The sequence below is a fragment of the Embiotoca jacksoni genome, unplaced genomic scaffold (genome assembly GCF_022577435.1).
Source record: "Embiotoca jacksoni isolate LCO1_2020_lvr unplaced genomic scaffold, fEmbJac1.0.p SCAF_14, whole genome shotgun sequence".
NCBI classification, from domain to species: Eukaryota; Metazoa; Chordata; class Actinopteri; family Embiotocidae; genus Embiotoca; species Embiotoca jacksoni.
In genome coordinates this window covers 5,350,562-5,373,656 of record NW_027185274.1, presented here as the reverse complement: position 1 = coordinate 5,373,656, position 23,095 = coordinate 5,350,562, and the positions used below count along the sequence as shown (strand labels likewise).

Here is a 23,095-nt window from a genome sequence, read left to right as displayed (position 1 = left end):
TTAATTTTTTTTAGGTTCCTTTTATTTTCTATTGGTTCATTTTTATTTCCGTCTTTTTTTGTTGTTGTTGTTTTATGTTCATTTCTGTTGAGTACAAAAATACTAAAGTGCAACAACAACGATTAAAAAGAATATCAACCAAACTGAGATGAATAAATAAATATATATAAATAAATAAATAATTTAAAAAGGATGCCTTGTGTGCCTTTGTGTTACCTGCAGCATCACTTTAGATCCTCTCGTCTTTTTTTTTTTTTTCTTCCACATTTTGTGTCACAGATTTGATTTGATTAAATGTGGCTAAAATTTAGATTTGTGCTTTGAAAATGTATCTCGGATGAACTCGAATGTTTCTCATTCAGATTCTTTGCAAAACACAGCTTTGGCAGCGGTTACAGTTTTACGTGGTCTCGGATTGAGTCCTTACAAACTTTGCACCGGGCAAACCCTCTTTCACTGACAACCTCTCCGGTTATTCTCCTTTTGATCCGAGGCCGATTCACAGCAGGCTCACTTCGCCTCTGAAGAGATGCCGGCCGGGCTTCACCGCAGGGTTTGGGGACGAGCGCTCCCTTTGTGCTCGCCTTCGTGTGCGGTCCTCAGTGGCTTTGTTGTTTTTTTTTTATTTATTTATTCTTTTCAATTTTAAGATTTGTGTCCAACATACAAACTGAGCAAAACATTTTGGAGTGAAAAAACAACAACAACAACAACTGTCCACGCACCGTAGTGGACGAACTGTGTGATTTCTGACCCACTTTGGATTCTTTCTCTTCTGCAATTTTTTTGTTATTTATTTGCTGACGTGCACCGATCCTGATGTATCTGCAATTTAGCTGCTGCCGTAAGCTGAGATACAGACCTGGCTGTGTGACGGACAGCTGAGTTATCCTTTGGGTCGTATGAACAATGCAGCTTGGTTTTTAGAGCTCATGGAAATAAATGGAAAGTGGGACATATTTGGTAGATGGATGATTAGAAATGCAAAATGGTCCGTTAGACGTGAGCGTACGGACTTTGATATACATGATTATGCTCGTGGTGACTTTTTGCTCTTCAGTCTGTTTCATCCATCGTGTCACTCAAACGTGAACGGTGTCTTTTGCTAACGTGAGGAGGTTTAAAGGCAGGACTGACCTGTCTTGTTACTGCAGCAGCTAATCCTGGATCAATGGAGACGTGTCTCTCTCTCAGCTGTCTCTGCGCATCGTAATGCTCGTTTTAAAGTCATGAACTAACGATTGTTTACTAACCTTGTTTTGTTTTGTTTTTTTCATTGAAATTGTTTTATTCAGTCAGAGAGGAACTTGGGTCAGAGTTTCCTCAAGGGAATATGAGACCCCGAACAAAACCAATCCGTGTTTCCTCTAAGCAAATGCAATAAAATGTTAAATGAGAGTATGTCCTTACAGGTGATGTATTCTTCCTATAAATCACACTTTCAGCTGCATGAAAACATACCTGCAGTGTGCTATGAGCTCGTTTCCATTGTCTGCCTTTTGGCTGCAGTGCTCTGCATGCTGCTGCTCTGGTCTGTACAGCTGCACTGCAGAGGCTTTTCAGTCTGAACTAATGGAGCTCAGACGCTGTGAACCTGGTTCTGTGTCTCTGTGTGGAGATGATGTGGTTCCTTTAACATGGCTGACGATTGACAGGGATGATGGATGACGGAAGAGGAAGTGTTTATCCCAATGAAATGAAAGTTTAACCCTCACATCCAATAGTGGATTGTTAAAGATGGATGTTTTGCGTGGACATCTTCCTCTTTTCTTTTAGCCTGTACATCCTCTCCTCTCCTCTCCTCTCCTCTCCTCTCCTCTCTTCATCCTCTCCTCTCTTCATCCTCTCCTCTCCTCTCCTCTCTCCTCTCCTCTCCTCTCCTCAGCTTCCAGCTCCTATTCTCCCTCCCTCCCTCCCTGCCTCCCTCCCTCCTCCCATCCCACTCCCTACTCCTCGGAGTGGCTCCAGCGTGACCGCCTGCGTCAGCCAGCCTCTGCCAGCTATAGTGAACGCTGCTAACTGGAGGTTGCCGTATCCTGCAGAAAGCCCCGTGTGTGTGTGTGTGTGTGTGTGTGTGTGCGTGTGTGTGCGTAAGTGTATGAGTGTATGCAGATGGGAAAGCAACCGAGCCAGGGAGGGCTGCCTCTCATCTCTCCGCTGTCATCACTCTCCCTCCTCTCCTCCTCTGCTGCCATGGAGCTCCAGCAGGCTGAATCACAGCGCCGTCTGCAGAAAGGTCTGAGGTAATACTGTGCGTGTGTTGCAGAGGACTTTCTCTCTGTATTTAAGTGCATACATCTGCATGCAGACTCACAAAGAGCATTGCGTGTGTGCGTGCGTGTGCGTGTGCGTGCATTGAAAAAAAAAAAAAAAAAACCGTTCCTGCTCGTCCCCATACATACAGGATCATGTGCGCTTCCTTGACGGCTCAGTTCCTGCTTTCGTCCAAGGTTGTCGCTCCGATCACGTGACCCACACGGCACACAAAGACGTTTCTCATTCTCTGCTATTTACTGTGTGCGCGCATCGATCCAGGCGGGCCCGTGGATGTTTTCTACCGTAGTGATGGAAGTGAATCGGACCTGGACGGCCAGTGAATTGTTGAAGCGAGCGGCGTGTCACTGTGAGGAGTCTCTCGTGTGCTTTGTTTTTTTTGTTGTTGTTGTTGTTGTCTGTGTTGCATTAGAAGTTTGCTGTCGGTGGCTGTGGCTGCTTCTTTAGGACTGCATCACAGAACCGGTGCATCTTTAAAGGGTCAATTCACCAGCATCATAAACCAAAACCTACAGTTGTAAATACACCCTTAGTGGACTTGAACCAGTTTGGTGTCAAACTATCAAAATGTATGCAGCAAAATTGGATGCAAATCAAAGATAATTTTTTTATTTTTATTTTTTTTTATTGAACACATTCTTCTTCCTTGTCAAAAACCTTTTTCCTACATTACCCACAATGCAACTTGCCTCCCAGATGTTGGAGATATGGATGTGTTTTGTCTAGTAGTTCTCAACGTAGTCTCTAGCTAGCTGACTGAAGTAGAAATGTCTGGTATAAACACTTTTTTTTTTTCCTAATGCCACACTCCCAGATATTTTCATCTTCAAAAGCTAACTGGAGTGACACCACTTGAGTTAATTATCAGACAGCTGACAGCTCCCCCTAGAGGCATGTCACAAAAGATATATAACTTTTGTGCTGTCTTAATTCTTTTTAAATTCTTAAATCTGCAGTCCTTTAAAGTTATCCTCCAAAGATGTCCGTGTCGTTCTCTATGGCGGCACCTGTGGCCATAAGTAGTTGCAGCTGCGTCCGTTGGAGCGGTTGAAGATGAAGCTCTGAACCACGTCCCCTCTCCGGCAGGACAAGCACTGCTGGCTGATGGGAAAACACCTCATTACATGGGGACTCAACACGCATACATTTATTTCAATACAAATTCTTCTGGACTTTTAAGGATCACAAATAACACATCTCCACTTTGCCTTGAACTCGACTCATCTGTTGAAACCAACAGGTAGGGGTTGCGATTCAGGTGGAATGAACCTTTAACCCGGTGCTACCATGTTCTGAAGTGTGTGACGTTTTTTCCTTAAATCTAAAGATTTATGTATTTTCTTGTCCAAGCAGGTAGAACAGTGTGTGTGTGTGTGTGTGTGTGTGTGTGTGTGTGTGTGTGTGTGTGTGTGTGGTGCTCCGTTGGGCCAGCATGAGGTGTGTGTGTCTGCGGAGTTGGACATCGGGCTCTGCTGTCGTGTTCCTCCACACACTGGCCTTGTCCTGGACAGGTGAGACGCATAACAACTCTCACCAGTTGCCACACGACCAGTTTCTTTTTCTTTTGAACTGAAGTCCATCCACGATCTATCCCATCTTATTGCCCGCCGTATATTTTTACTGATGATGACGGTAATAACAATGGACGCAGGTCCTCTCTTCCTATTTCAAGGCGAGCGGTTTTAATCGTAACTTTGTTGTTTGTTTTGAAATGGAAGTGAAATTCGATTTAATGTCGGGTAACGTGTTTCCTTTTGAGGAAAATACAAGAGAAATATGCTTTAATATCGAGAGTTGGGTCAATACCACTCTGATGTTTGCCAGTCAGCTTACCTTTGCATAACCACAGGAAACGGGTGTAACGGCTGGCCTGCAACTCTCTGAAAGTAACAAAATACATCTTTTACAGGGCTCTGTCTTGGTGTCCCTGCAGGGTTGCTAAGCAACAACCCTGCATGTAACACCAAAAGTTGCTACGTGTGAACTTTTTTTTTTTTTTTCACACACTGAGCAATTGAGGTGTAATTTATTAATAGATCTTTTTCACAGCAGATGTTTTTGCTTGTCATTGTATGAAAAGCACAGCCGTCTTAGTTGTGGGTTGTTGTTTTTTTTGCATGCTGGTTTACTGTCATGCCACTGAACCATCATTAATAGACCTGCAATGACAAGTCAAATCTCCTGCTGTTAAAAATGTCCTTTAGTGAGGTAAAAGTACTGGTTGGAGGATTTTGGCTGGCTGCTGCACACTCGGGCTAAACTACAACCGGTTTACGGCTCCATTTAATTGCTACCTTCAAATGGGGTTGTCCTCTATATCATAGACTACATATAAACACCCCTCTCTTGTGGAGTTCTCACTTAACCACTTCGTCACAAAGCACACCGCGTACACGACTTCACATTCGTTCCATTTGAAGGCAGCAACTGACTGATCTTCTTGCGCACCTCACTGCAAGAGAACCAAAAAGTGTTTTTCCTAAAAAGCCAAACGTTCCCTTTATCTTGTCATATCTAATCATACACAGGCTACATTTTTAGTCGGAATAGATTCAGATGAAATGTTTTGGTGTGTCATATTTTGCGCACAGTCCCGTTACGTGAAACACTTCTCTCTCGTACTCGCAGGTGCAATTGAACCCGTGCCCAAAATTGACGGGCGGCACCAGGCGGCTGTGACACTGCAGGAGAACACGACACACAGGTTCAACTGCCAATCAGACGGCTGGGATCCCCGCGCCCCTCCCTTGCTCACCTGGTACCTGAACGGCGAGCGGCAGAGAGAGCCATCGCTGAACCGCGGGCGTCTGGTGATGACGTCGCGAGACGATCCCGAGGTCATGAGACAGGGGACCAATCACAACAGCACTTTCTCTCTGAGGGCCAGGAAGTGGGACAAGGAGCTGGTGTGTGTGGCATCGAACCCCAGGACGGGAGAGAGCTACAATGCCACGGTCACGCTCAATGTCCAGTGTGAGTAGGTGTGAAATACTTCAGTGGACCCATAGATTTCCAGTCAATGCAGCGGTTGATGAGTTGCTCCTCTCCTCTGTGTCCCAGTCCAGCCAGAGATCCTCAGGGTGAACGCCCACTACAGTGAAACCTCAGACCCCGGGCTCTCCCTCGTCCTCTTCGCCTTAGTGCGGTCCAACCCGCCTGCCACGATCACCTTTGTGGACCAGTCTGGCCAGCTGGTGGCCAACACCTCTGACTTCTTCATCCTGGACTCACGGAGCTACCCCTGGCTGACCAATCACACGCTGAGGGTCACACTCAGCAGCCTGCCAGGGAACGTCTCGCTGAACGCCAGCAACAGCGTGGGGGCCGTGCAGAGCAACCTCACACTGGCAGGTCGGTGGTGGTATGGAGAGAGGGTGCTTAAAGGGACGGTAGTGATGTCTCAGGAAATACCCATATTTGCTTTCTTGCAAAGCATTAGATGAGACTTGCAATTCCTCTCTCATGTCTGTCTGATGGATATGCTTGGGCTAGAAACTGGTTGGCTTATCTTAGCATAACGACTGGAAATGGAGGGGGGGGGTGGAGCCTGGCTCCATCACTCACCAGCCGCTTACGACTTAACATCTTGTGTGTTTAAATTTGACAAAAGCCAAACTGTAATCCCAACAATTTGTGGCTACGCTAGGACGATCACAGTCAGGTAGTCTTGCCAAATAACGACACCTTTGAGTCACTGCACCTTTTTCAGAAATAGCACAACGCATAACTCTTGAGATGTGTTTCAAAGTGAGCTTCAGAGGTTGCAGTAGGTGGATTTCGGGATCTTTGAACCAATCTGTCCCTGATCCCAGTCTTAATGCTAAACTAAGCTGACCATCTCTTGTAAGTAGCTGCTTATTGAGTGTACAATCATGCATGGTATTCAGTTTTCTCATTCAGAAAAAAAACAGCAAACAAGCGTCTTTTCCGAAATGTGTAATTATTCCCCGAAATCTCTTTTCCCCAGAGTTTCTGCAGTCTCGTGTGGAGGTGCCCATGCTGGGTATAGTGACCGGAGGGTCCATGGCCTTCATGGCCCTCCTCATCCTCAGCCTGATAGTTCTCTGCCTCATGCAAAAAAATAAGAGCAAGTCCTTCGGTGAGACTGTAGCGTGTTTGTGTGTCGTGAGCAAGTCAGCTGGGAAATTTGTGACCGTAGGATGTTTTTTCGGCAGGCTAATACACTTTCTGTTATATTTCAGACGAGCCGGTGGAGATTCTGATGACCAAGAAGAGGTAAATAAAGTAATCAGACTTTCTTTGGGTAGTACAGAGCAAGTGATGCAAGACAGCAAGAAAGGTTGGAAATCCAGTCAGTCAGTCAGAAATACTTGGAAGAAATACTGAGAAATGCATTGATTCAGCTCAGAAATGGTCACTTTTCTCCCAGTGACAGATTTATCAGATGCATTCATGTTAGAACTCACACAAACTGCTCGTGGAGCCTTCAAAGGAACAGATTGGCAGTTTTGGAAACATATTTATTTGATTTCTCCCTGAACGTTAGATGAAAAGATCAGTCTGTACAGTAAATATGTAGCCAGGAGTTGGTTTTTGTTTTACCTTTGGGGAGAGCCTGCTTAGCCGTTTCCCCATTTTTCGTCTGCATACTTCACCATGTTATATGTGCCATGACAGTGATTTTATATTTTGCAAAAACATGACTACGCTCTTAATTTTCTCGTCCGACTCGAAGAGGGGAAGAAAACAGGTATTTCCTCAAAATGTCGACCTTTTACTTTTAGAGTCTCATATTCACTCATTGATTTAGCACCTCACACACACACAGTGAGCACTGGACACAGGTAGGTCTTTTGTAGACTATACTGCAAGATGCTGATATGGTCATCACGTCTTTAAATCCTGCATTAAAATCCTTTCATTTAGAGAATGAAAACCGCTTTGAAACCGAAACTAATACGATGTACAGAATATTTAAATTTCAGGTGATTGTTTTATTCCTACGATCGCCTACCTTTCACCTGTCACCGCACCAACGCTCTCCGTGCATCCCAGCATACCCTCTCACCTAATCGTTTCCACCTCCGCACATCAGGGGATCGGAAGGAAAGCAGTGATGAAAGCATTTTTCTGCTCGCAGGAATATTATATGTCCATCCTGCAGATCAGTGATACCTCTAATCCCATGTTTGATATCTCTCCGTACATTATCCACACAGTGACTCGGCCAATCTGAAGACAGAGAAAGCTGATAAGACCAGCATCCCCAGAGAGAACATGTCGCTGCCCGCCAACATGCAGCTCCACGACCTCAGCACTTTGAAAAAAGGTACGAGACCCCCGCCGGTTAACAAACACCCTCATCTCAGGCACGCGCGGGTAGAGGGTGGATATTACACACCTTCCTGTAAGACGCAACTGGAAATTGCAATATGTGCATGCAAGCTTTCAAGCCATAAATGAAATTTGTGAATGTGTGAATGATTTCTGAATTGCTTAGTTTATGAATTTGTCATAGCAAAAAAAAATGGAAAAGTCTATGAAACCATAACTCAGTCAATAATCAGTGAGAACAGATGTTCCTTCACTTTAAATACAGTTTTTACAATGAATGCAGCCTCTTACAGTAATGCGCACTGTATTCTAAAACCAGAAGTAAATGGCAGCATAAAAGATTCTGATACATTTTTGTGTTAAATGTGATAAATTGCGGTCCGAGATCTGATTAAGTGCATGCAAGTTATTACATGTGTAATTCCTTGAAAGTTGGAATTATGGACTCTTGGTTGTCTATATTCATTTGAGTTTCATTCGTTGGAGGTGGCAGATCAACTTAAGTGATCAGGGCTTGTTCTGTCCGTCTCATGGAGGCGTCCTGCGCTACAGTTCACATTGTCCACGGTCCTAAATGATTTGGGTCATTTGGGTGAGAAGAGCTTGACAGAGTATTTGCCCTGTTTCAGTTTATGTTCTTGATGTATGCTGTGCCTTCTCCTTCACTAATTTGTGTGGTCGCACAAATTAAAGTATTTACTTGACATCCAGGTTTTAGGAATATTAACACATTTATAAGAACAAATGTATTCAGAGTCAAATCAAGTGAGAATTAGAAAAAACATTAAAAAACTGCTAATTGTGAAGCATATAAATGTTGTAGGTGGTGTAACTACTTCATACACTGCTGTTGAGCAGTTAAAAAAAATGTCAAGGTGGCACAATAATGTAAAAAACAAACTATAAAGCATCACAAAATGGAAATAATCATGCAAGTATGATTATTATTATTATTATTATACAACAAGTAGTTCCAACCCAGCGATCTGATTGGTCAACTGAACATTTGGAACGTGCTCAAATCAGCGTAAAGCGCATCCTGCTCATCACTACAAATATCCCTCCGCCTTCTCAATGGGGATGTATAGTTGGGATTGAATTTCATATAATATTCAATATAATGTTGTTTTTACTTGTTTTTAACACACGATATCTTATGTACAACAAGATTGAGCGAGCTGAGCAGTTTAGTGTTTCCGTGTGCTTCATCTGTTCTGTTTGAGAAACGATCTCTAGAAATTAATAAAAAAAACGGACCGGATCTCGTCTCTGTTGCTACGTTGTTGCTAAGGGAGGGACCACTTCCTGGAGTGGTTTAACGTTACATTCGCTTCTACAGAGGCGACAGATTGTTTTCCAGTTGTTAGTCATATCTGATGTGTTGCCATGGAAACGGAGCTTCCGTGAACACAATTTTTTTTTATATTTTGAGAGCGAATTGCCCCACAATATTAATACACTTAGATTACATGTTTTATTTAGATGGTAACTTGTTGTATAATCGCAATATTACACGAAAGGGTGAGCTTATTATTATATAGATTATTGGGGTTTGCCTCTGTCCTAATATTGCTTTATTAAAAAACTACACTGAAACACAGTAGTGAGTATTTGTTTTGAAAAAAAATTCTCTATTAATTTGCACAAAATGAACTAAGATGTCATTTAACTAAAGGTAAACAACTGCCTCAACTGCTCAACAAATCATTTAGAAATTGTAAAAGTGCAAAGATTGCTTTCCCTTTACAATATTTTGATGGCTGTCTTTTGGTGCATACATTTTTATTTGCCCAAATAAGCATCACTTCATGGCAAAAAAAAAAAAACGGAAAATCACATCTAGTGTGGCCTACAGGATTTAAAAACACGTAAAGATAACAAGAGAGATCGCAGAGGAAGCATCTGATGGTGATTTGGTAACAACTGGAAGGCCTCATAATTCAGTACTAATTATAAACACTATGACCCTTTTCTATAAGAGACCACAGGAGAAAGGACACGTGTGGTTTCACCTTCAGATCTGCTGTCGATACTAAACAGTTTTCAGACATCATTTTTTCCACATAAAGTGGAAAAACTGATTTGCTAACGAAAAGCTTTAAATGTGCTGGTGTGAACTTTGTTATCCGTTATCAGGTCCCTCTGTTTCCAGTGTCCACAGCTGGTGAGCTAAAGGCAATATCACTTAGCATTAACATTACAAGCACGGGTATTGAATTAGTTCTCTCACCTCGCTGGTGGTAAAGACGAGTGCATTTGTCCAAGAAGCCTCATCATTACAGGCCGTCTGCATTCTCCTTCCCATCTTTTTTCTGCATCCCCTGCGTCAGCCCGGGACGCCGCCCAGCAGAACAGTGTGGGAGAGCAGAAGAAAGAGGAAGAGGAGGAAGACCTGTCTTTAGCGTATGCCGCCAGAGGTCAGTGAAATCCACTCTGACCCCGTTGCATGTTTCATTAATTATACTGAAGTTTCGGTGCAGAGGAACAGCAGTGAGTATTCCTTTTCTTTTCTTTTTTTTCTCCCCTGATGCTTCCCAGGTTTTGCCAGATATCCGATGGTGGGCTACATCTACAAGGTGAACAGCACCAGCAGTGAGGAGATCTGGCTCTGACGGACCTCGAAGCTCCACACATACTGTACGTGCATGCGTAACTACTTCAAACAGTGCAGCTGTCCAAGGAGAAACCCATTCACTAACCATCAGTCAGCTTCAAACTGGACCGGGAGGACCAGATCTCCTTGTGTCAACAACAAAACAAAAAAACACGTGTTTCTCTCTGACTCAAACGTGACCTTCGTGTCCTTCATACAAACCTGTTTTTTTTTTCTTTATCAAGTGAATCGAGTGCTCTGGTATTTACACGGTTGTCTCAACGATGCGAGTCCAAATGAAAATGCTCATATCCTGAATGTTTTGACTTGACTTCCTGTAACCACGTGCTCATGACGTCCCCCTCCTCGTTGCATTACTGGAATGCATTGACTGTCCCACGCTAACACCACAATGTTAACGTGAGATTTTACATTTTGATCAATCATATCTGAACGAGACGGTGCATAATTATAGAATACGTAATTGTTTATGGACATGTAACATGTCGTTTACTGTATATTTGTATGCATATGTATATGTGTATAAAAGAGGATGTCTAATAAAAGATAATATTGGTATTGTGTGGAAGTAAATGCTGGACATGCTGTGGTTTTACTCGGCGCTCACCAGGGGGCGCTCTGCAGTGCTTTATCAGCTGGAACATTGGATCATATTTGTGTTGGTCATGAAGGTGTTTGTGATACCAAACAGTACGAGCAGTGAGCGTCTGTTGTGTGTTGATGGTGATACATTTGGAGAAAAATAAATTAGATGCTCTGCTTTGTTTGTTTGTTTTTTTGCAAAAGCAGGTGCAGAAGAAGTTTTACTTTGTCTGTCTGTCTCTGTGTGTGTGTGTGTGTGTGTGTGTGTGTGCGTGTGTGTGTGTGTGTGTGTGTGCAGGTGTTGGCTCTAGGTCACAGGTTTTGTTGTGGCTTTTCTTCAAACAGGAAGCAGAGTTGTGTTGTGGGAGCGTCTCGTTACTTCTCCGCCAACCTGGGTAGAATACAGTCTGTCACAGTCGGAGGGAAAAACATTTACAACACGTGGAGGCAATTGAAATATTCATCTGAACACACACACACACACACACACACACGCACGGCTGTGTTCGTGTCTTTGTTTTAGCAGACGGAGCTGCTGATCGGCAGCACACATCTCCCAGAGAGAAAGTGTTGTGTCGACAGGCATGTGTACAGTCAACAGGAGTTTTCTTCACTCATTGTTGGTCATGCTTTTTTTTTTTTTGTAAAAACGTGGAAGCTGCTTTGACAAGGTGAATATTGGCATGTGGGTTTCAGGGCCCTTGGTACATTTTAACTCCATGGTTATCTTCATGAAGCCCGAACTGGTGACTGAACAGTTCATAAACAATTCTCTGAGGTTTTCTACTGCAAATCTACTCAATATTGCAAATCCAAGTTAAATTTAAATACACTTAAATATACCACCCTGTAAAAATACTCCATTGCAAGTAAAAGCCCTGCGTTGAAAATGTTACTGGTGTTGTTAGATATTTAATTTATATTAAACTATTTAACTAGTTTAAATAATATTTAAACTTATTTAATAAATTAAGTTGTTAAATATTTAATATTCCAATATAAATATTTAATATTTAACAACACCAGCATGTTAGCAATAATAACAAGTATTAAATGCATGTCAAAAGTAAAAGTCCAGAGTTCTCCAGATGTAGGATTAACAAAATTTACTCAGACGGAAAATAAACCAATCACACTCACTTCCTTCTCTCTCACACACACACACACACACACACACACACACACACACACACACACACACACACACACACACACACACACTCACTCACTCACTCACTCACTCACTCACTCACTCACTCTTCGACCAACTGGATGCATTCGCAGCTGGAACAAGGCAGCGTTTTATTTCGAGGTCAGTACTTTTAATTTGAAATGTACTCTCTATCTCATATTCTAAATCTTATCCGAAGACAACTGGGATGTTTTTTGGAGTCTCTTGAAGACGAACCACCTCTCAACTCAGTTCAATCCATAACGGATGAGAGGCGAAGTGTCTTTAAGTAGCTCCAAAAAGTCCAGTTGTCTTTGGATCAACCCTTTGATTGACCTGGATGAACGTTCGCACACGTGTTTATAATATTGTGCTGTGTATGTTTTGACGATGTTTTCATAAAGACCACACAATGTTGTAATTAAATTTGTTTTGTGGTAACTATCTGAACTCAGAGTTATTATTGTTATTATTGTTATCGTTGATTAGCTAAACTAATTATCTTGCAATAAGCACCTTAAATATTGTCTGTCATCATCAGTTCTGTTAAAGTAAGTTGTGTAAAATGGTAAACATCAAGCAGAAAATGGCGCCCTTCCTGTTCGCTGTCGTTTACTCGCTCTGACTTCAGTGAGCTGAAGTATTTCCTTTTGTCATCAGCAGATCTAAGAGGAGTCAACACAATGAAATGTCACTTCTTTTTGCCCACCTGTTTGCTCCTGCTCTGGACACTGACAGGTAGGCCTCTCATTAGCTCGATGACGTGGAATTAAAATGAAGGCAAACATCTTCTGTCAATTGTGTTTGAACCACTTCTGATGTTTGCCAGCTACATTTCTCTACATATCTCCTGCAGCATCTGTCAGCTGTAATGACAGTAGGAAGACTACTTTGGGCTTCACGTGAGCTTATGTAGAAGTAAAGATGTGTGTGTGTATGATATATACTTGGCTTATTGTCTTCAATTTTATTGCTTCTTTTAGTAACGGCAAAGGATCCAGAGATAACGGTGGAAGAGCTTGAAAATGGAATCAAGCTGTCTTGTAAGGAGGGCTTTACTATTGAATCGGAAAACGGCACGTATGAACAGACTAGGACGCTGACATACAGGGATGACAACACGGGGGAGTACCGATGTAAGGGCTCTCTTTCTGACGTTGAACATAAAATCTACGTGAAATTTCGGAGTAAGTTGATCCTTGTTGTTTTCATGTGTACTATTGTACTACTATTACTTAACTTTACAATACATGGAAGTAGCCCACAGTATAGCGTGACAGTAATCATGCCTCATAAATGTCAGATTCTTACTTGTGTTTATGTGTGTGTTTGTGTGTGTCCAGCCTGTGACAACTGCATAGACCTTGATGAGGTTTCAATAGCAGGAATAGTAATAGGAGAAGTGGTGGCTACAACAGTGATAGGAGTGGCTGTCTATCTCGTCGCTTCTCAAGCTCAGACTGGACCAGTCACCTCGAACAAGAAAGGTAAAATCAATCTATTTATTTATCTGTCTGTCTGTCTGTTTGTCTCTCTCTATATACATACACAAGGTTTTTGAATTTACTCTCACTGGCGGTAAGGGGAGACGAAGGTTTCTCACTGCAGGTTTAAGTAATGAGTACAAATATTAATACTACGAATAATAGAGCTTGATAATAAATTAAATAGCCCCGATCAGATTGTTTGTTTCAATATTGATATTATCAATACATTTATCCTTCAGGCTCTGATAGACAGCATCTTGTTCCTGTTGATATGAGCAGGAACTCCGACGGCCATTACCAGGTAAGCTGAAATGCGAAGGCCTTTCGCGATTATCACATTTCAAAATTAAAACAACAGATGACACTGTCTCTCGTGGTCCATTCACTTCCTTTATCTCACTTCTCCTCCTTCAGCCTCTGAGACGCCGAGCTGACCAGAGAGACATGTACGATGTGCTCAGCCCTAAAAAATAGAGGAGTGGTAACTCATGGCCTGGGACCCCCCCAACACCCACCACCTCTACCCCCAAGCTGATAACATATTCTCCATGTGTCCTTGCTTTCTCAAACATCTGCAGTCTGTTTCTTGTTTCCACAACAGAATACTTTGATGCGTAGCTTGGTCGTTGTTCGTCATGTAATTTGCTATGGCGCTGTTTTAGCTTATCATTTATTTTCACCAGGCCTGTAAGATTATGTTGCTGTATATCATTACTCAATGCTTCCGCTGCAGTACTTCCTGGTACCATTTTAATCACGATATTTTTCTAGATTTTTCTGAAAATAAAAATGTAAAAATCCAGAGACTGTAATGTTGCAACATTTTTAAATTGGGGAATAAAAATTTGCTGTAATTTTCTTGGAACTTGGGTATAATTTTGAAGTACTTGAATGTTCTACTCTGTTTTTGTACCACAATATGTTTCAGAAGTAAATATTGTGACTTTTAATTAATTAATTAATACATTTTTAAGTATTTTAGGTCAAGAGCTTAACATATTAAAAAACATATTATAAGGTTATAAAATATAATGCACTGGTTAACATTAAACCATTGATTCCATTGTTTCATGTATTTACTAAGTTTGAGATCTAAACCTGCCTAATATTTATATAATATTTATTTGTATAGTAACAAGGATGCATCACAAAGTAATTCCACACACCACAGCATTTATAGTCAGAATAGGTACCAAAGGCCCCTGTTGGGCCTGTAAAATACATAAAACTCAAATACACAAGGGTCAGCCCAAAACTCATTTTCAGCAATACTTTCAATGTTACATGTTTGTTTCAATGGATTGAACGATGGGTCCGGATCTTACTTTTGTAGTATTGCCAGTCTCCCGACAAAGACATGGCAAGAATTTATGGCACTTTGATTACTTAATCTAACATAATTACCATCGTGAAAGACAAATATATTGTGTTGTCTAAACCCAGGCTCAACCCACGGTACTGGTGTTCTTGTATAACGTGACATATTTAATTTATGTAGCATACATTCAGTAACTTTACATAACTGTAACTGTATGTAACATTACTGAAATAAAAATACTTATTTTGACTGAAACGATGATCTTTTTCTCGCCATAACCACGTAGTTTGGTGCGCAAATCTAAGGTGCCAGATTTTTTCACATTTGTCCGAGGCAGATCTTGGTGTGATGTCTTCTAGTGGACTGATGGGTGTATTACATGCTTTGGTACGATACGTTTGTGACTGCATGACTGAACCCTCTTTTAAGAAGCAACTTGTATTTAAGATGTTCCCAGTCAGCATCCAGTTTGAGTTCTGCAGGCAAGCAATTCAAAATGTAAATCTGTCTAAATCAGGGTTAACATAACAGTTCCCATTGTGTGCTCCTTGTGTTTCTGAGCCCGAGAACCTGAGAGGAACCACTAAGTCTCTGAGGACTAGAGGAACCTGAGTATTTAGGCGTTTATAGATGTGTACAAGATGATTACATTTAACTAAGTGATCATAACCAAACGTATTGCAGGGTTAATTTTTCCCGCATTATGAGTACTTTTGTTGTAAAAAGTTAAACAAATAACAAAATAATACATGCACTAAATTAGAGTTTAAGAACACTTGATCTGAGTATGTTTAAATTGTTTTTGGTACTTTTAATTAAGTAAAGGATCTTAATACTTCTTCAACCATCTGCTATTGTTGCTTAATTACAGCTCATGGAGGAAGTCTATGAGAGGTCTCATTCAGTTGGTTGCACCAAAGATAGAAGTACAAGAGAATGCAGAACAATAGCGAAAGCAGGGAAAGAATTACACAACAAGGCTACAGACAGGAGCTGAGAGAAAAGTTGAAAAGACAGAAAGGTTATAGTAGCAACAAAGAAGAGGAGCAGGATATAGAGGAGAGGAGGAGGAGAGAAGCTCTATCTGATTCCACAGGAGGGCTCCTCATGTCTGATAATCTAATAGCTTAAATTCTTTGATCACTGCTCGTCTTCTTCTCGACGCTGCTGTGACAAAGCTACAAACAGCAAGCTTTCTACCGAAGAGTAAAGAGATCAAACAGTGGAGCTTTAGACAGCTCCAGCTCAGAAGCACAACCCTGATCAACGCACACACACACACACACACACACACACACACACACACACACACACACACACACAGTAAACCAACATCTGACTCAATATGCACGTACACACTTTCCAGCACTCACACAAGGTTGTGTGTTCGTTCTCGCTCGGCACAAACGTGTACGTCCGTGCACGGATGCTCACTCTCACAAACAGATGAGCAGATGTAGGTCTGTGTGTGGGAGCGGTTTAACTTAACAGTCACATCTTACTACCCCCCCACCCCCTCTTCACACACACACACACACACACACACACACACACACACACACACCACTGCCACCACCACCACCAACCTCTTTCTTTTCTGTCTCGGAGCAGATGTAGATGAAGATTACCGAACAGTAAGTGTGGGAGTGTTTCAACTAAACACCAGACCTCTCTGAGCTACATAATAGACTTATCAATCATTACTCGCTTGCTCGAAGAAGAAATATATAACGTCATGTTTTCCGCGTTCGTTTCCATCAGTATACGTCTGTGCTCAGTCACTGCTGGGAAAAACACACCGATCCAAACAAAAGGCCAAAACATGACGTGATCCAACCTTTCCAACGGTATACGATGTATTCACATGCACTGAGAGATGTTTCGGAGATATGTCAGATATTTCCAAAGACAATATGGCACCTCGAGACGGAGAGAGACGAAGGTATGTGCTACGGATATGAGCTGTGGCTTCGAGCTGCCGCTTCATGAACCGCACACAGTTATATCTGTAGAATCATCTCAGCATCGTTTCCGACCATGAACAGAAGAAAAAAATTAGAGCAGTGTTGATTTTATTAGAGACATGTTTGTCCATTACAGTGACGAGAAGATGAGCACATGGGATAAGAATGAAAAAGCCAAAAAAGTACAGTGCAGAAACATTTTAAATGTCACACATATATACAGTAAGCAGGTAAATCTATTTGAAACAATAATACAAAAAAAAAATTTGATTTTTATCGATGGCTAATATGAATTAGGCAGCAAATTTTGATATTAAAAGGTCAAAAAACTCAAAGATATATATATATATATATATATATATATATATATATATATATATATATATATATATATATATATGTGTTCAGTATCCAGATTATTAGGTGCACCTGGACAATACCTGTATAATCTTATTTGGTGCAGTGCAACATTTCTGCCATATATTCTCACACCTAACACCACCATACTGTAACAAAAAAATAAAACAAAACATAACCAAAATACCTATGGGTATCATAAAAACAGTGCTGGATTACCTTGGATGCACGCATAATAAAATGGACACTGACGGCATATTACAATAAAACAAAACAAAACTCCCCCTCTGCTGTCTGTTATGCAGATAGTTGTATTTGCTCAGATAACTGTGATAAGATGTGTCTCTCACAGCCCTGAAAGAATTAAAACAGTAATTATTTCCCAACCTGATTTTCTCTGGCGAACCCGATAACAGCCCTTTTAGATGGGCTCAAATATCCTTTCTTGGTATCACTTGTTTTCAGGGATTGATGAGACGTACATACAGAATGGACCCGATGATACTTTCCTTACAATGAATACACAGTGCACAAAGTGATCTTGGAATTGTCAATGCTGGCTACTCGTCAATATAGGGAAGTACCTCAGGTTGGACGCAGAACATACAGAAACAATCTCCCCATAACACCGCCCAAAGTTTTCAACTGGGACTATTTCTTCAAAAGAAACTAGTCCTTAAGTACATTTTCAGTGTAATTTTCAGTGTAATTTTCAAATACTGTGAGCACCAAAACTTAAATGCTGTTCACCTCTGTTGAAACCTAAACTATTGCACCACTGGTAGAAAAGACACGTTTTCATTTGGGTTAAGTGACCCTTCCAATTTTAAACGGCAAGTGTTTGTATGGAGGAGCATGACTGATGCTTTTGAATATCTTCTGTGACTGTTTGCTTTCATCCATGCAGACTTCAAACCAATCACCTGGCGCCTGTGTTAAATGACTTTCTATCCAGTCCTGTTCACGACAGAGTACGTTCCCTGGGAGACATTTTGGAGGTTCAGGCTCTGCCAAAAGAAAAACAAAATGTTTTGTGTTAAGATGGTTAGATCACAGTATACATTAACAACTTTAAATCACAGGCTTCCAGGGGCATCAGTAACCTAACTTTCGCAAATCGGATCCAAACCACATTTGGAGGCCGTGATGTCTGGACACACCAACTCTGATCAGCTCATTTGCAAAGAACAGTGCAGACAGTCTGTCCAAAACATCTGATTTGAGGAACAAATCTGATTGGCTCACAGTCTGAACAAAACGTATCCGATTGTTGAGCCATTTCTACTGTAGGCTTCGGCTTTCGCAAAAAAAAAAGCCTGATACTATTCCAAATAAATAGATTGTCCACGGACGAGACAGATTCTTCTTTTTATTCAAAACAGTCACACATTGAAAACCTTTCACATTTATTCTGTTACATTTATTATGATGACTGTGACACTTTGCTTAAGATAGATAGATAGATAGTTACTTTATTAATCCCCAAGGGGAAATTTTTCCGCTACAGCAGCATTTATAGATACACGAAAGCAATAAAATAACAGTAAAAAACATTAAATATAAAAATGCACAGTATATGCAATAAATAGAATAAAATAAATATAATAATTAAATTAAATTAAAACTAAATAAACGATAGTGCAAAGTTGTTTTTTTTTTTTTTTTTAAGTAAGCAATTGGAGATTTTGGCTAACACGCTTATTCACTTGAGTATTTCTTGCCTCGGCCCAGTGAGCTACCGGAGTTTTAAAAAGCAGAACTTGTTGATTTCCCCCCAAATGAAATACAATTTGTTGATCAGCGTGCTTTCCATTGTATGTTGGCAGATTCTTTTCAACCTTTGGACAGAACCAGGCTAACTATCAGATTGCAACTGATTTTATATAAACATGAAGCACAAACTGGAGTTCAGCCTGTTTGCAAAGTAGAGTTTTGGATTATAGAATGATTACCTCATACTCAGAAGATGAGCCAGGTGGAGCCGTGGCTCCTGGACGAGCTGGTGCTAGAAAATGATGATAGAATGAACATGTTCATGGACAACTGAAAAACGGTGCATAAGTACTTCAGTTCAAGAGACATATGAGGTTCGATCACAAAGTTCCTAGACTGCTCCTGTCGTGCCCGAACGGTAACTTGCACTGAGGTGTGTACAGAGCAGGGGCAAGCTATCACCTTCATGATAAGTATTCCAAGTTTTCTAAGAGTTACACATTTTTGTGAGCACTGGTCCGGGGTGTCTGCAAATTCTCTGTGTACACAAGCAGAGAGCGCATAGCACGTTACGTGATACTCAGAAAATCAGCAATGGAGACCCTTGATATGTTTCAGAAAAGCTCTGACAATGATGCAAAAGCCAATCTAAGTGTTTTGTTTTGTCACAACGCACAAAAATCTGGCAAGTTTCTCGCCCACAAAAACATGATCGTCACTTCCCACCACCTCCACTCACTGGATCTGGCTCCCTTTGACTTCTTTCAGTTCCTCAAAAGTGTGATGTGCCCTTTCTGCCTAAATTGGTGCATGACAAAACTAACGTGCGCCCGGGCCATTGATCACAAAATCTAAACTTTTTGATAGACCCTCGAAAGGTAAACCTTCATTCAATCATCAATCATGACATTTTGTTGAATATGGCATTTGCTTGAATCAAATGTTACCTTTGGAAGAGTGAGTCGGGCCCGCTGAGCTTTTCTTCTTGGTGCACCTGAAGATTATCCACATTAGAAATGCTGTCCCGACCACATCCACAACAATGGCCACCGCAAATACTGTTCCATTCAGCTCAAAGCATTTATCACATGCTGGAGGACAAAGACCGGCCGTTAAACAAGTGTTAGTTTAGTAAGGACAGCAACCACAAATGGCACATTATGAAAAGAAAACATTATTTTACTCACTCTTTCCCATGACGTAGAATTGATAGCTTTTTGTCTCGTCGTATTCGCAGTGGTAGTTGCTTTTGTCAGTGTAGTCGAATGTATATTTTTCTTTCTGATCATTCGGTATTGATACCTTGTCCTTAAACCAACTCCCCTCTCCTGGACAGGTCAACTCGACTTTGTCCATCCAGAATGCTACGTATCCTTTAAACACATGAACAAATGTTAAGTTACTTCAGGGCAATTGCTTTAATTTCTTATTATTTCATCAAGACCGTTTTCACCCTTACTTTTGATAAAGAAACTCATCTTAGGCACATTATTCCTTTCAGTATGAGTTACTATATTATTCTAACTTCTTAAATAGATAAAAAACATTTCCATTAACAAGTTATAATAAATAACAACAACATTAAAATACCTTTTTTGTCGACAGAATAAATGTTTCTATACACTGCAGTTAAAGAACGAAGTACATGCAAGTACTAAAGTCTATGCAGTAGTTACAGTCCATCCACAGGAAATTGGAAAAAACTTTTTCAAAAATGCTCTTGAATGTCATCTTTCTTTTAAAAAAAATTTTTTCATCTCAATCCACAACAGAATATTAAACTTCACATAAAGTAAAGTAAAGCAGGAGTGTTAGATACTGTCTTTACCTCCATCAGACTTCGCGGTAGCAGTGAACATGAGGACGACGACGAGCACAGCCTGAACACCGATGCTGTGCATTTTCTCAAGACAACTGTTGTTCTCTTGTGTTTGCTGTGTTTTCAAAGCTTCTGTTGAATATATCACATTAGTGAATGTCTCCTCTAGGAGATGTAAAGTACAACAAACTGGCTGTTCAATAGTACGAAAATATTCAAGGAAGTAGAACTGGTGGTTCTCTCTCTGACTGTCTCGCTCTAACACACATGTGCACACACCCACACGCACACACACACGCGCACACACGCACGCACGCACGCACACACACACACACACACACACCGTAAGCGTTCTTTTGAGATGAACCTCAAAATGAAGTCAAACTGAAGGAGTAGAGTGAATACAGTACTCTTATTTTGTTCAAACTCAACAAAAGAAGCTGCGACAACGACAGCAAAAACAAAAGCAACAGATCGAATGTGATATGGTGGTAAACGCACCCTAATGTATAATAAGACTTAGTACTTTATACACATATATTGAACATTTTAAGCTGGTAAATCGACTGCAATTTTTTTGGTCTAATTTGTAATCACTAATAGTGACTGTTGTCTGATTTTATTATCATTACATGTCAGAGTAAAACTGGTTTGTACGGGTTTATACTGAATGCACTGCCTCATATCTAAGCAGCCGCACACAGAATGTGACGTATGAATCTGTAACGGTTCTTTACAGAACATGACACACTTGGATGTGACACATCTTTTAAGCTTTACAAGTAAAACTATTGAATGTCATAATTTTCCTGTTGCATGATTCATGTAGAAGAATAATACATCAAGGAAGACACACTGACTGCAGTTTACCATAAGCTAACAATAGCTGGTAATAAAATTGATGAGAAAAGCTTTTGGGTTGCCAGGTTGTGAAAAATGTCTCTTGCTCAGGTATCTCAGCTGCTTTTGTTGCTACACAAAGGGTTAAGTTGATGAACATGAACTGCGACCTCCATGTGAGTTCGGCTGTGGGTTGTCATTGCATGTTTCTCCCCTCCCCCCATATGTTGTTGCCTCTCAGCTGCCAAATGATAAAGTCACTGAGAAAGGCCCCAAAGTTCATTGCTACCAAACATTCGCGTGTCATCGATAATTATAATCATAGATGGTAGTAAAAGTCTCTTCCAATGATCGATCAAGTCTGCCGTTGTAAATGTCTAAAGGCTGTTAAGAAGGGATTTTGGTCCAGATGCTGTGCAGATGTTATCCAATAAGTCAGGAGTGAAACAATAAATCTTAGGAGGCGTCTCTTTGACAAACTGAAGAGTTAAAGAAACAACAGAAGTGTCACACTGGTGGGATGAATGCCATCAAGAAGTTAGGAACTCCTGCGTGGCCTGTTTGATTTATAGATTGTTAATAAATTATGCATGAACCATGAATTAAGCTTGAACATTAAACGTTTTCTAAGACACATCACAGCGCATTAATTTATTGTATGTTATTTGTAACAGCTCATAATTAAATATATCTCTGAAATATCTCTGCAATTAAGATTGTAAAATATTCTTTTTTTTTTTTAATTCGATTTTTATGCACATTTCTGAAGTTGTATAATTATAAATACACTTTCTATTTCACAGTTTCTTACAGTGATGGGAAGTAAATAAGTAAATTTTTCTCAAGTACTGTACTTATGTACCATTTTGCTATACTTGTACTTTACTAAAGTATTTCCTTGTCGTGCTACTTTTCTACTTGGAGACACATATTCTTTGTAGTTCAATACATGACACTTTAAGCACATTGTGATGCTGATACTTTTGCAGTAAGTGGAAGGCGTACTCAGATCTTTCACTTGAGTAAAAGTAACAATACGACAATGGAAAAAACACTCGATTTAAAATTGTACTCAGGTAAAAGTACATAAGTACTGTCAGCAAAATGTATTGGAAAATATCAAAAGTTAAAGTGCAAAATGGCCCAGTGAAGAGTGTTATATTTATCATACTGATAAGTGCTTCATTGACATATACATGTAAGCAGCAATTTAATGTTCAATTCAATTCAATTCAATTCAATTCAATTCAATTCAATTCAATTCAATTCAATTGTATTTACATAGTGCCAAATCACAACACAGGTTATTTCAGGGCACTTAACTGATGGGAAAAAAAAAAGATTTGTCTCTTCCTCTCGTTTGCATTGTGGCTCCAGAAAGTCTCTGGTCAAGTAGGCTCCGAAAAGTTTCTTTTGTTTTCTGTCTTATTTGCAAGTGATTCCTTTATTGTTTTACTTTCTGCATCTAATTGACGACTCCCCTGTGTCCTTATCTTGTGACCTACAACCAAATCCAACCTACGACACCCCCCCCCCCATGCAAAAGTGGAGGTGTGAACACCAGCCTTTACCGGCCCCAGAATATAGAGGCACATGAAAGTGCGGCTCTGCCCCCAAGTGGTTCAACCCAGCAAGAAAAGACAGTTTCATACAATGAATGC

At 40.6% G+C, this 23,095-nt stretch overlaps 3 protein-coding genes across 7 annotated transcripts; 2 read left to right on the top strand and 1 right to left on the bottom strand.

The window, feature by feature from the left end:
- The first annotated feature begins 1,728 nt into the window (after positions 1-1,728).
- LOC138197084 (transmembrane protein 25) lies at positions 1,729-10,741 on the top strand. 4 transcript variants are annotated; one of them, XM_069147567.1, is made up of 10 exons: positions 1,729-2,243; positions 2,405-2,623; positions 3,628-3,785; positions 4,903-5,247; positions 5,335-5,625; positions 6,242-6,373; positions 6,477-6,510; positions 7,455-7,564; positions 9,900-9,986; positions 10,108-10,741. In XM_069147567.1, the coding sequence occupies exons 3-10, from the start codon at positions 3,707-3,709 to the stop codon at positions 10,179-10,181; spliced, it is 1,152 nt and encodes a 383-aa protein (XP_069003668.1). In that variant the 5' UTR covers positions 1,729-2,243; positions 2,405-2,623; positions 3,628-3,706; the 3' UTR covers positions 10,182-10,741. The 4 variants fall into 4 exon arrangements, with proteins under 4 accessions (XP_069003668.1, XP_069003670.1, XP_069003667.1 ...); XM_069147569.1 differs by lacking the exon at positions 2,405-2,623 and having other exon boundaries at positions 1,729-2,236; XM_069147566.1 differs by lacking the exon at positions 2,405-2,623.
- Positions 10,742-11,966: 1,225 nt separating this feature from the next.
- LOC138196891 (T-cell surface glycoprotein CD3 gamma chain-like) lies at positions 11,967-14,305 on the top strand. Of its 2 annotated transcripts, none has more exons than XM_069147282.1 (6): positions 11,967-12,077; positions 12,597-12,674; positions 12,920-13,123; positions 13,280-13,423; positions 13,663-13,724; positions 13,838-14,305. In XM_069147282.1, exons 1-6 carry the CDS (start codon positions 12,038-12,040, stop codon positions 13,895-13,897), a joined length of 588 nt encoding a protein of 195 aa, XP_069003383.1. In that variant the 5' UTR covers positions 11,967-12,037; the 3' UTR covers positions 13,898-14,305. The 2 variants fall into 2 exon arrangements, with proteins under 2 accessions (XP_069003383.1, XP_069003384.1); XM_069147283.1 differs by having other exon boundaries at positions 11,968-12,077; positions 12,600-12,674.
- A 2,491-nt stretch (positions 14,306-16,796) lies between these two features.
- On the bottom strand, positions 16,797-20,822 carry LOC138196890 (T-cell surface glycoprotein CD3 epsilon chain-like). Its single transcript, XM_069147281.1, has 5 exons — positions 20,604-20,822; positions 19,963-20,148; positions 19,723-19,866; positions 19,015-19,067; positions 16,797-18,069 (listed from the first exon to the last, which is right to left on the bottom strand). Exons 1-5 carry the CDS (start codon positions 20,674-20,676, stop codon positions 18,010-18,012), a joined length of 516 nt encoding a protein of 171 aa, XP_069003382.1. The 5' UTR covers positions 20,677-20,822; the 3' UTR covers positions 16,797-18,009.
- Positions 20,823-23,095: the final 2,273 nt, after the last annotated feature.

What these genes read in the sequence shown, in the direction of transcription:
- LOC138196890 (XM_069147281.1), bottom strand. Translation starts at nt 20,676, where the DNA reads ATGCACAGCATCGGTGTTCAGGCTGTGCTCGTCGTCGTCCTCATGTTC. An exon ending in TACCGCGAAGTCTGATGGAG is followed by an intron (nt 20,149 to 20,603) that starts GTAAAGACAGTA and finishes ATGTGTTTAAAG; the next exon opens with GATACGTAGCATTCTGGATG. An exon ending in CCCGACTCACTCTTCCAAAG is followed by an intron (nt 19,068 to 19,722) that starts GTAACATTTGAT and finishes ATCATTTTCTAG; the next exon opens with CACCAGCTCGTCCAGGAGCC.
- LOC138196891 (XM_069147282.1), top strand. Translation starts at nt 12,038, where the DNA reads ATGCATTCGCAGCTGGAACAAGGCAGCGTTTTATTTCGAG. An exon ending in CCTGCTCTGGACACTGACAG is followed by an intron (nt 12,675 to 12,919) that starts GTAGGCCTCTCA and finishes TGCTTCTTTTAG; the next exon opens with TAACGGCAAAGGATCCAGAG. An exon ending in ACTCCGACGGCCATTACCAG is followed by an intron (nt 13,725 to 13,837) that starts GTAAGCTGAAAT and finishes CTCCTCCTTCAG; the next exon opens with CCTCTGAGACGCCGAGCTGA.
- LOC138197084 (XM_069147569.1), top strand. Translation starts at nt 3,707, where the DNA reads ATGAGGTGTGTGTGTCTGCGGAGTTGGACATCGGGCTCTGCTGTCGTG. An exon ending in AAATAAGAGCAAGTCCTTCG is followed by an intron (nt 6,374 to 6,476) that starts GTGAGACTGTAG and finishes GTTATATTTCAG; the next exon opens with ACGAGCCGGTGGAGATTCTG. An exon ending in ATTCTGATGACCAAGAAGAG is followed by an intron (nt 6,511 to 7,454) that starts GTAAATAAAGTA and finishes TTATCCACACAG; the next exon opens with TGACTCGGCCAATCTGAAGA.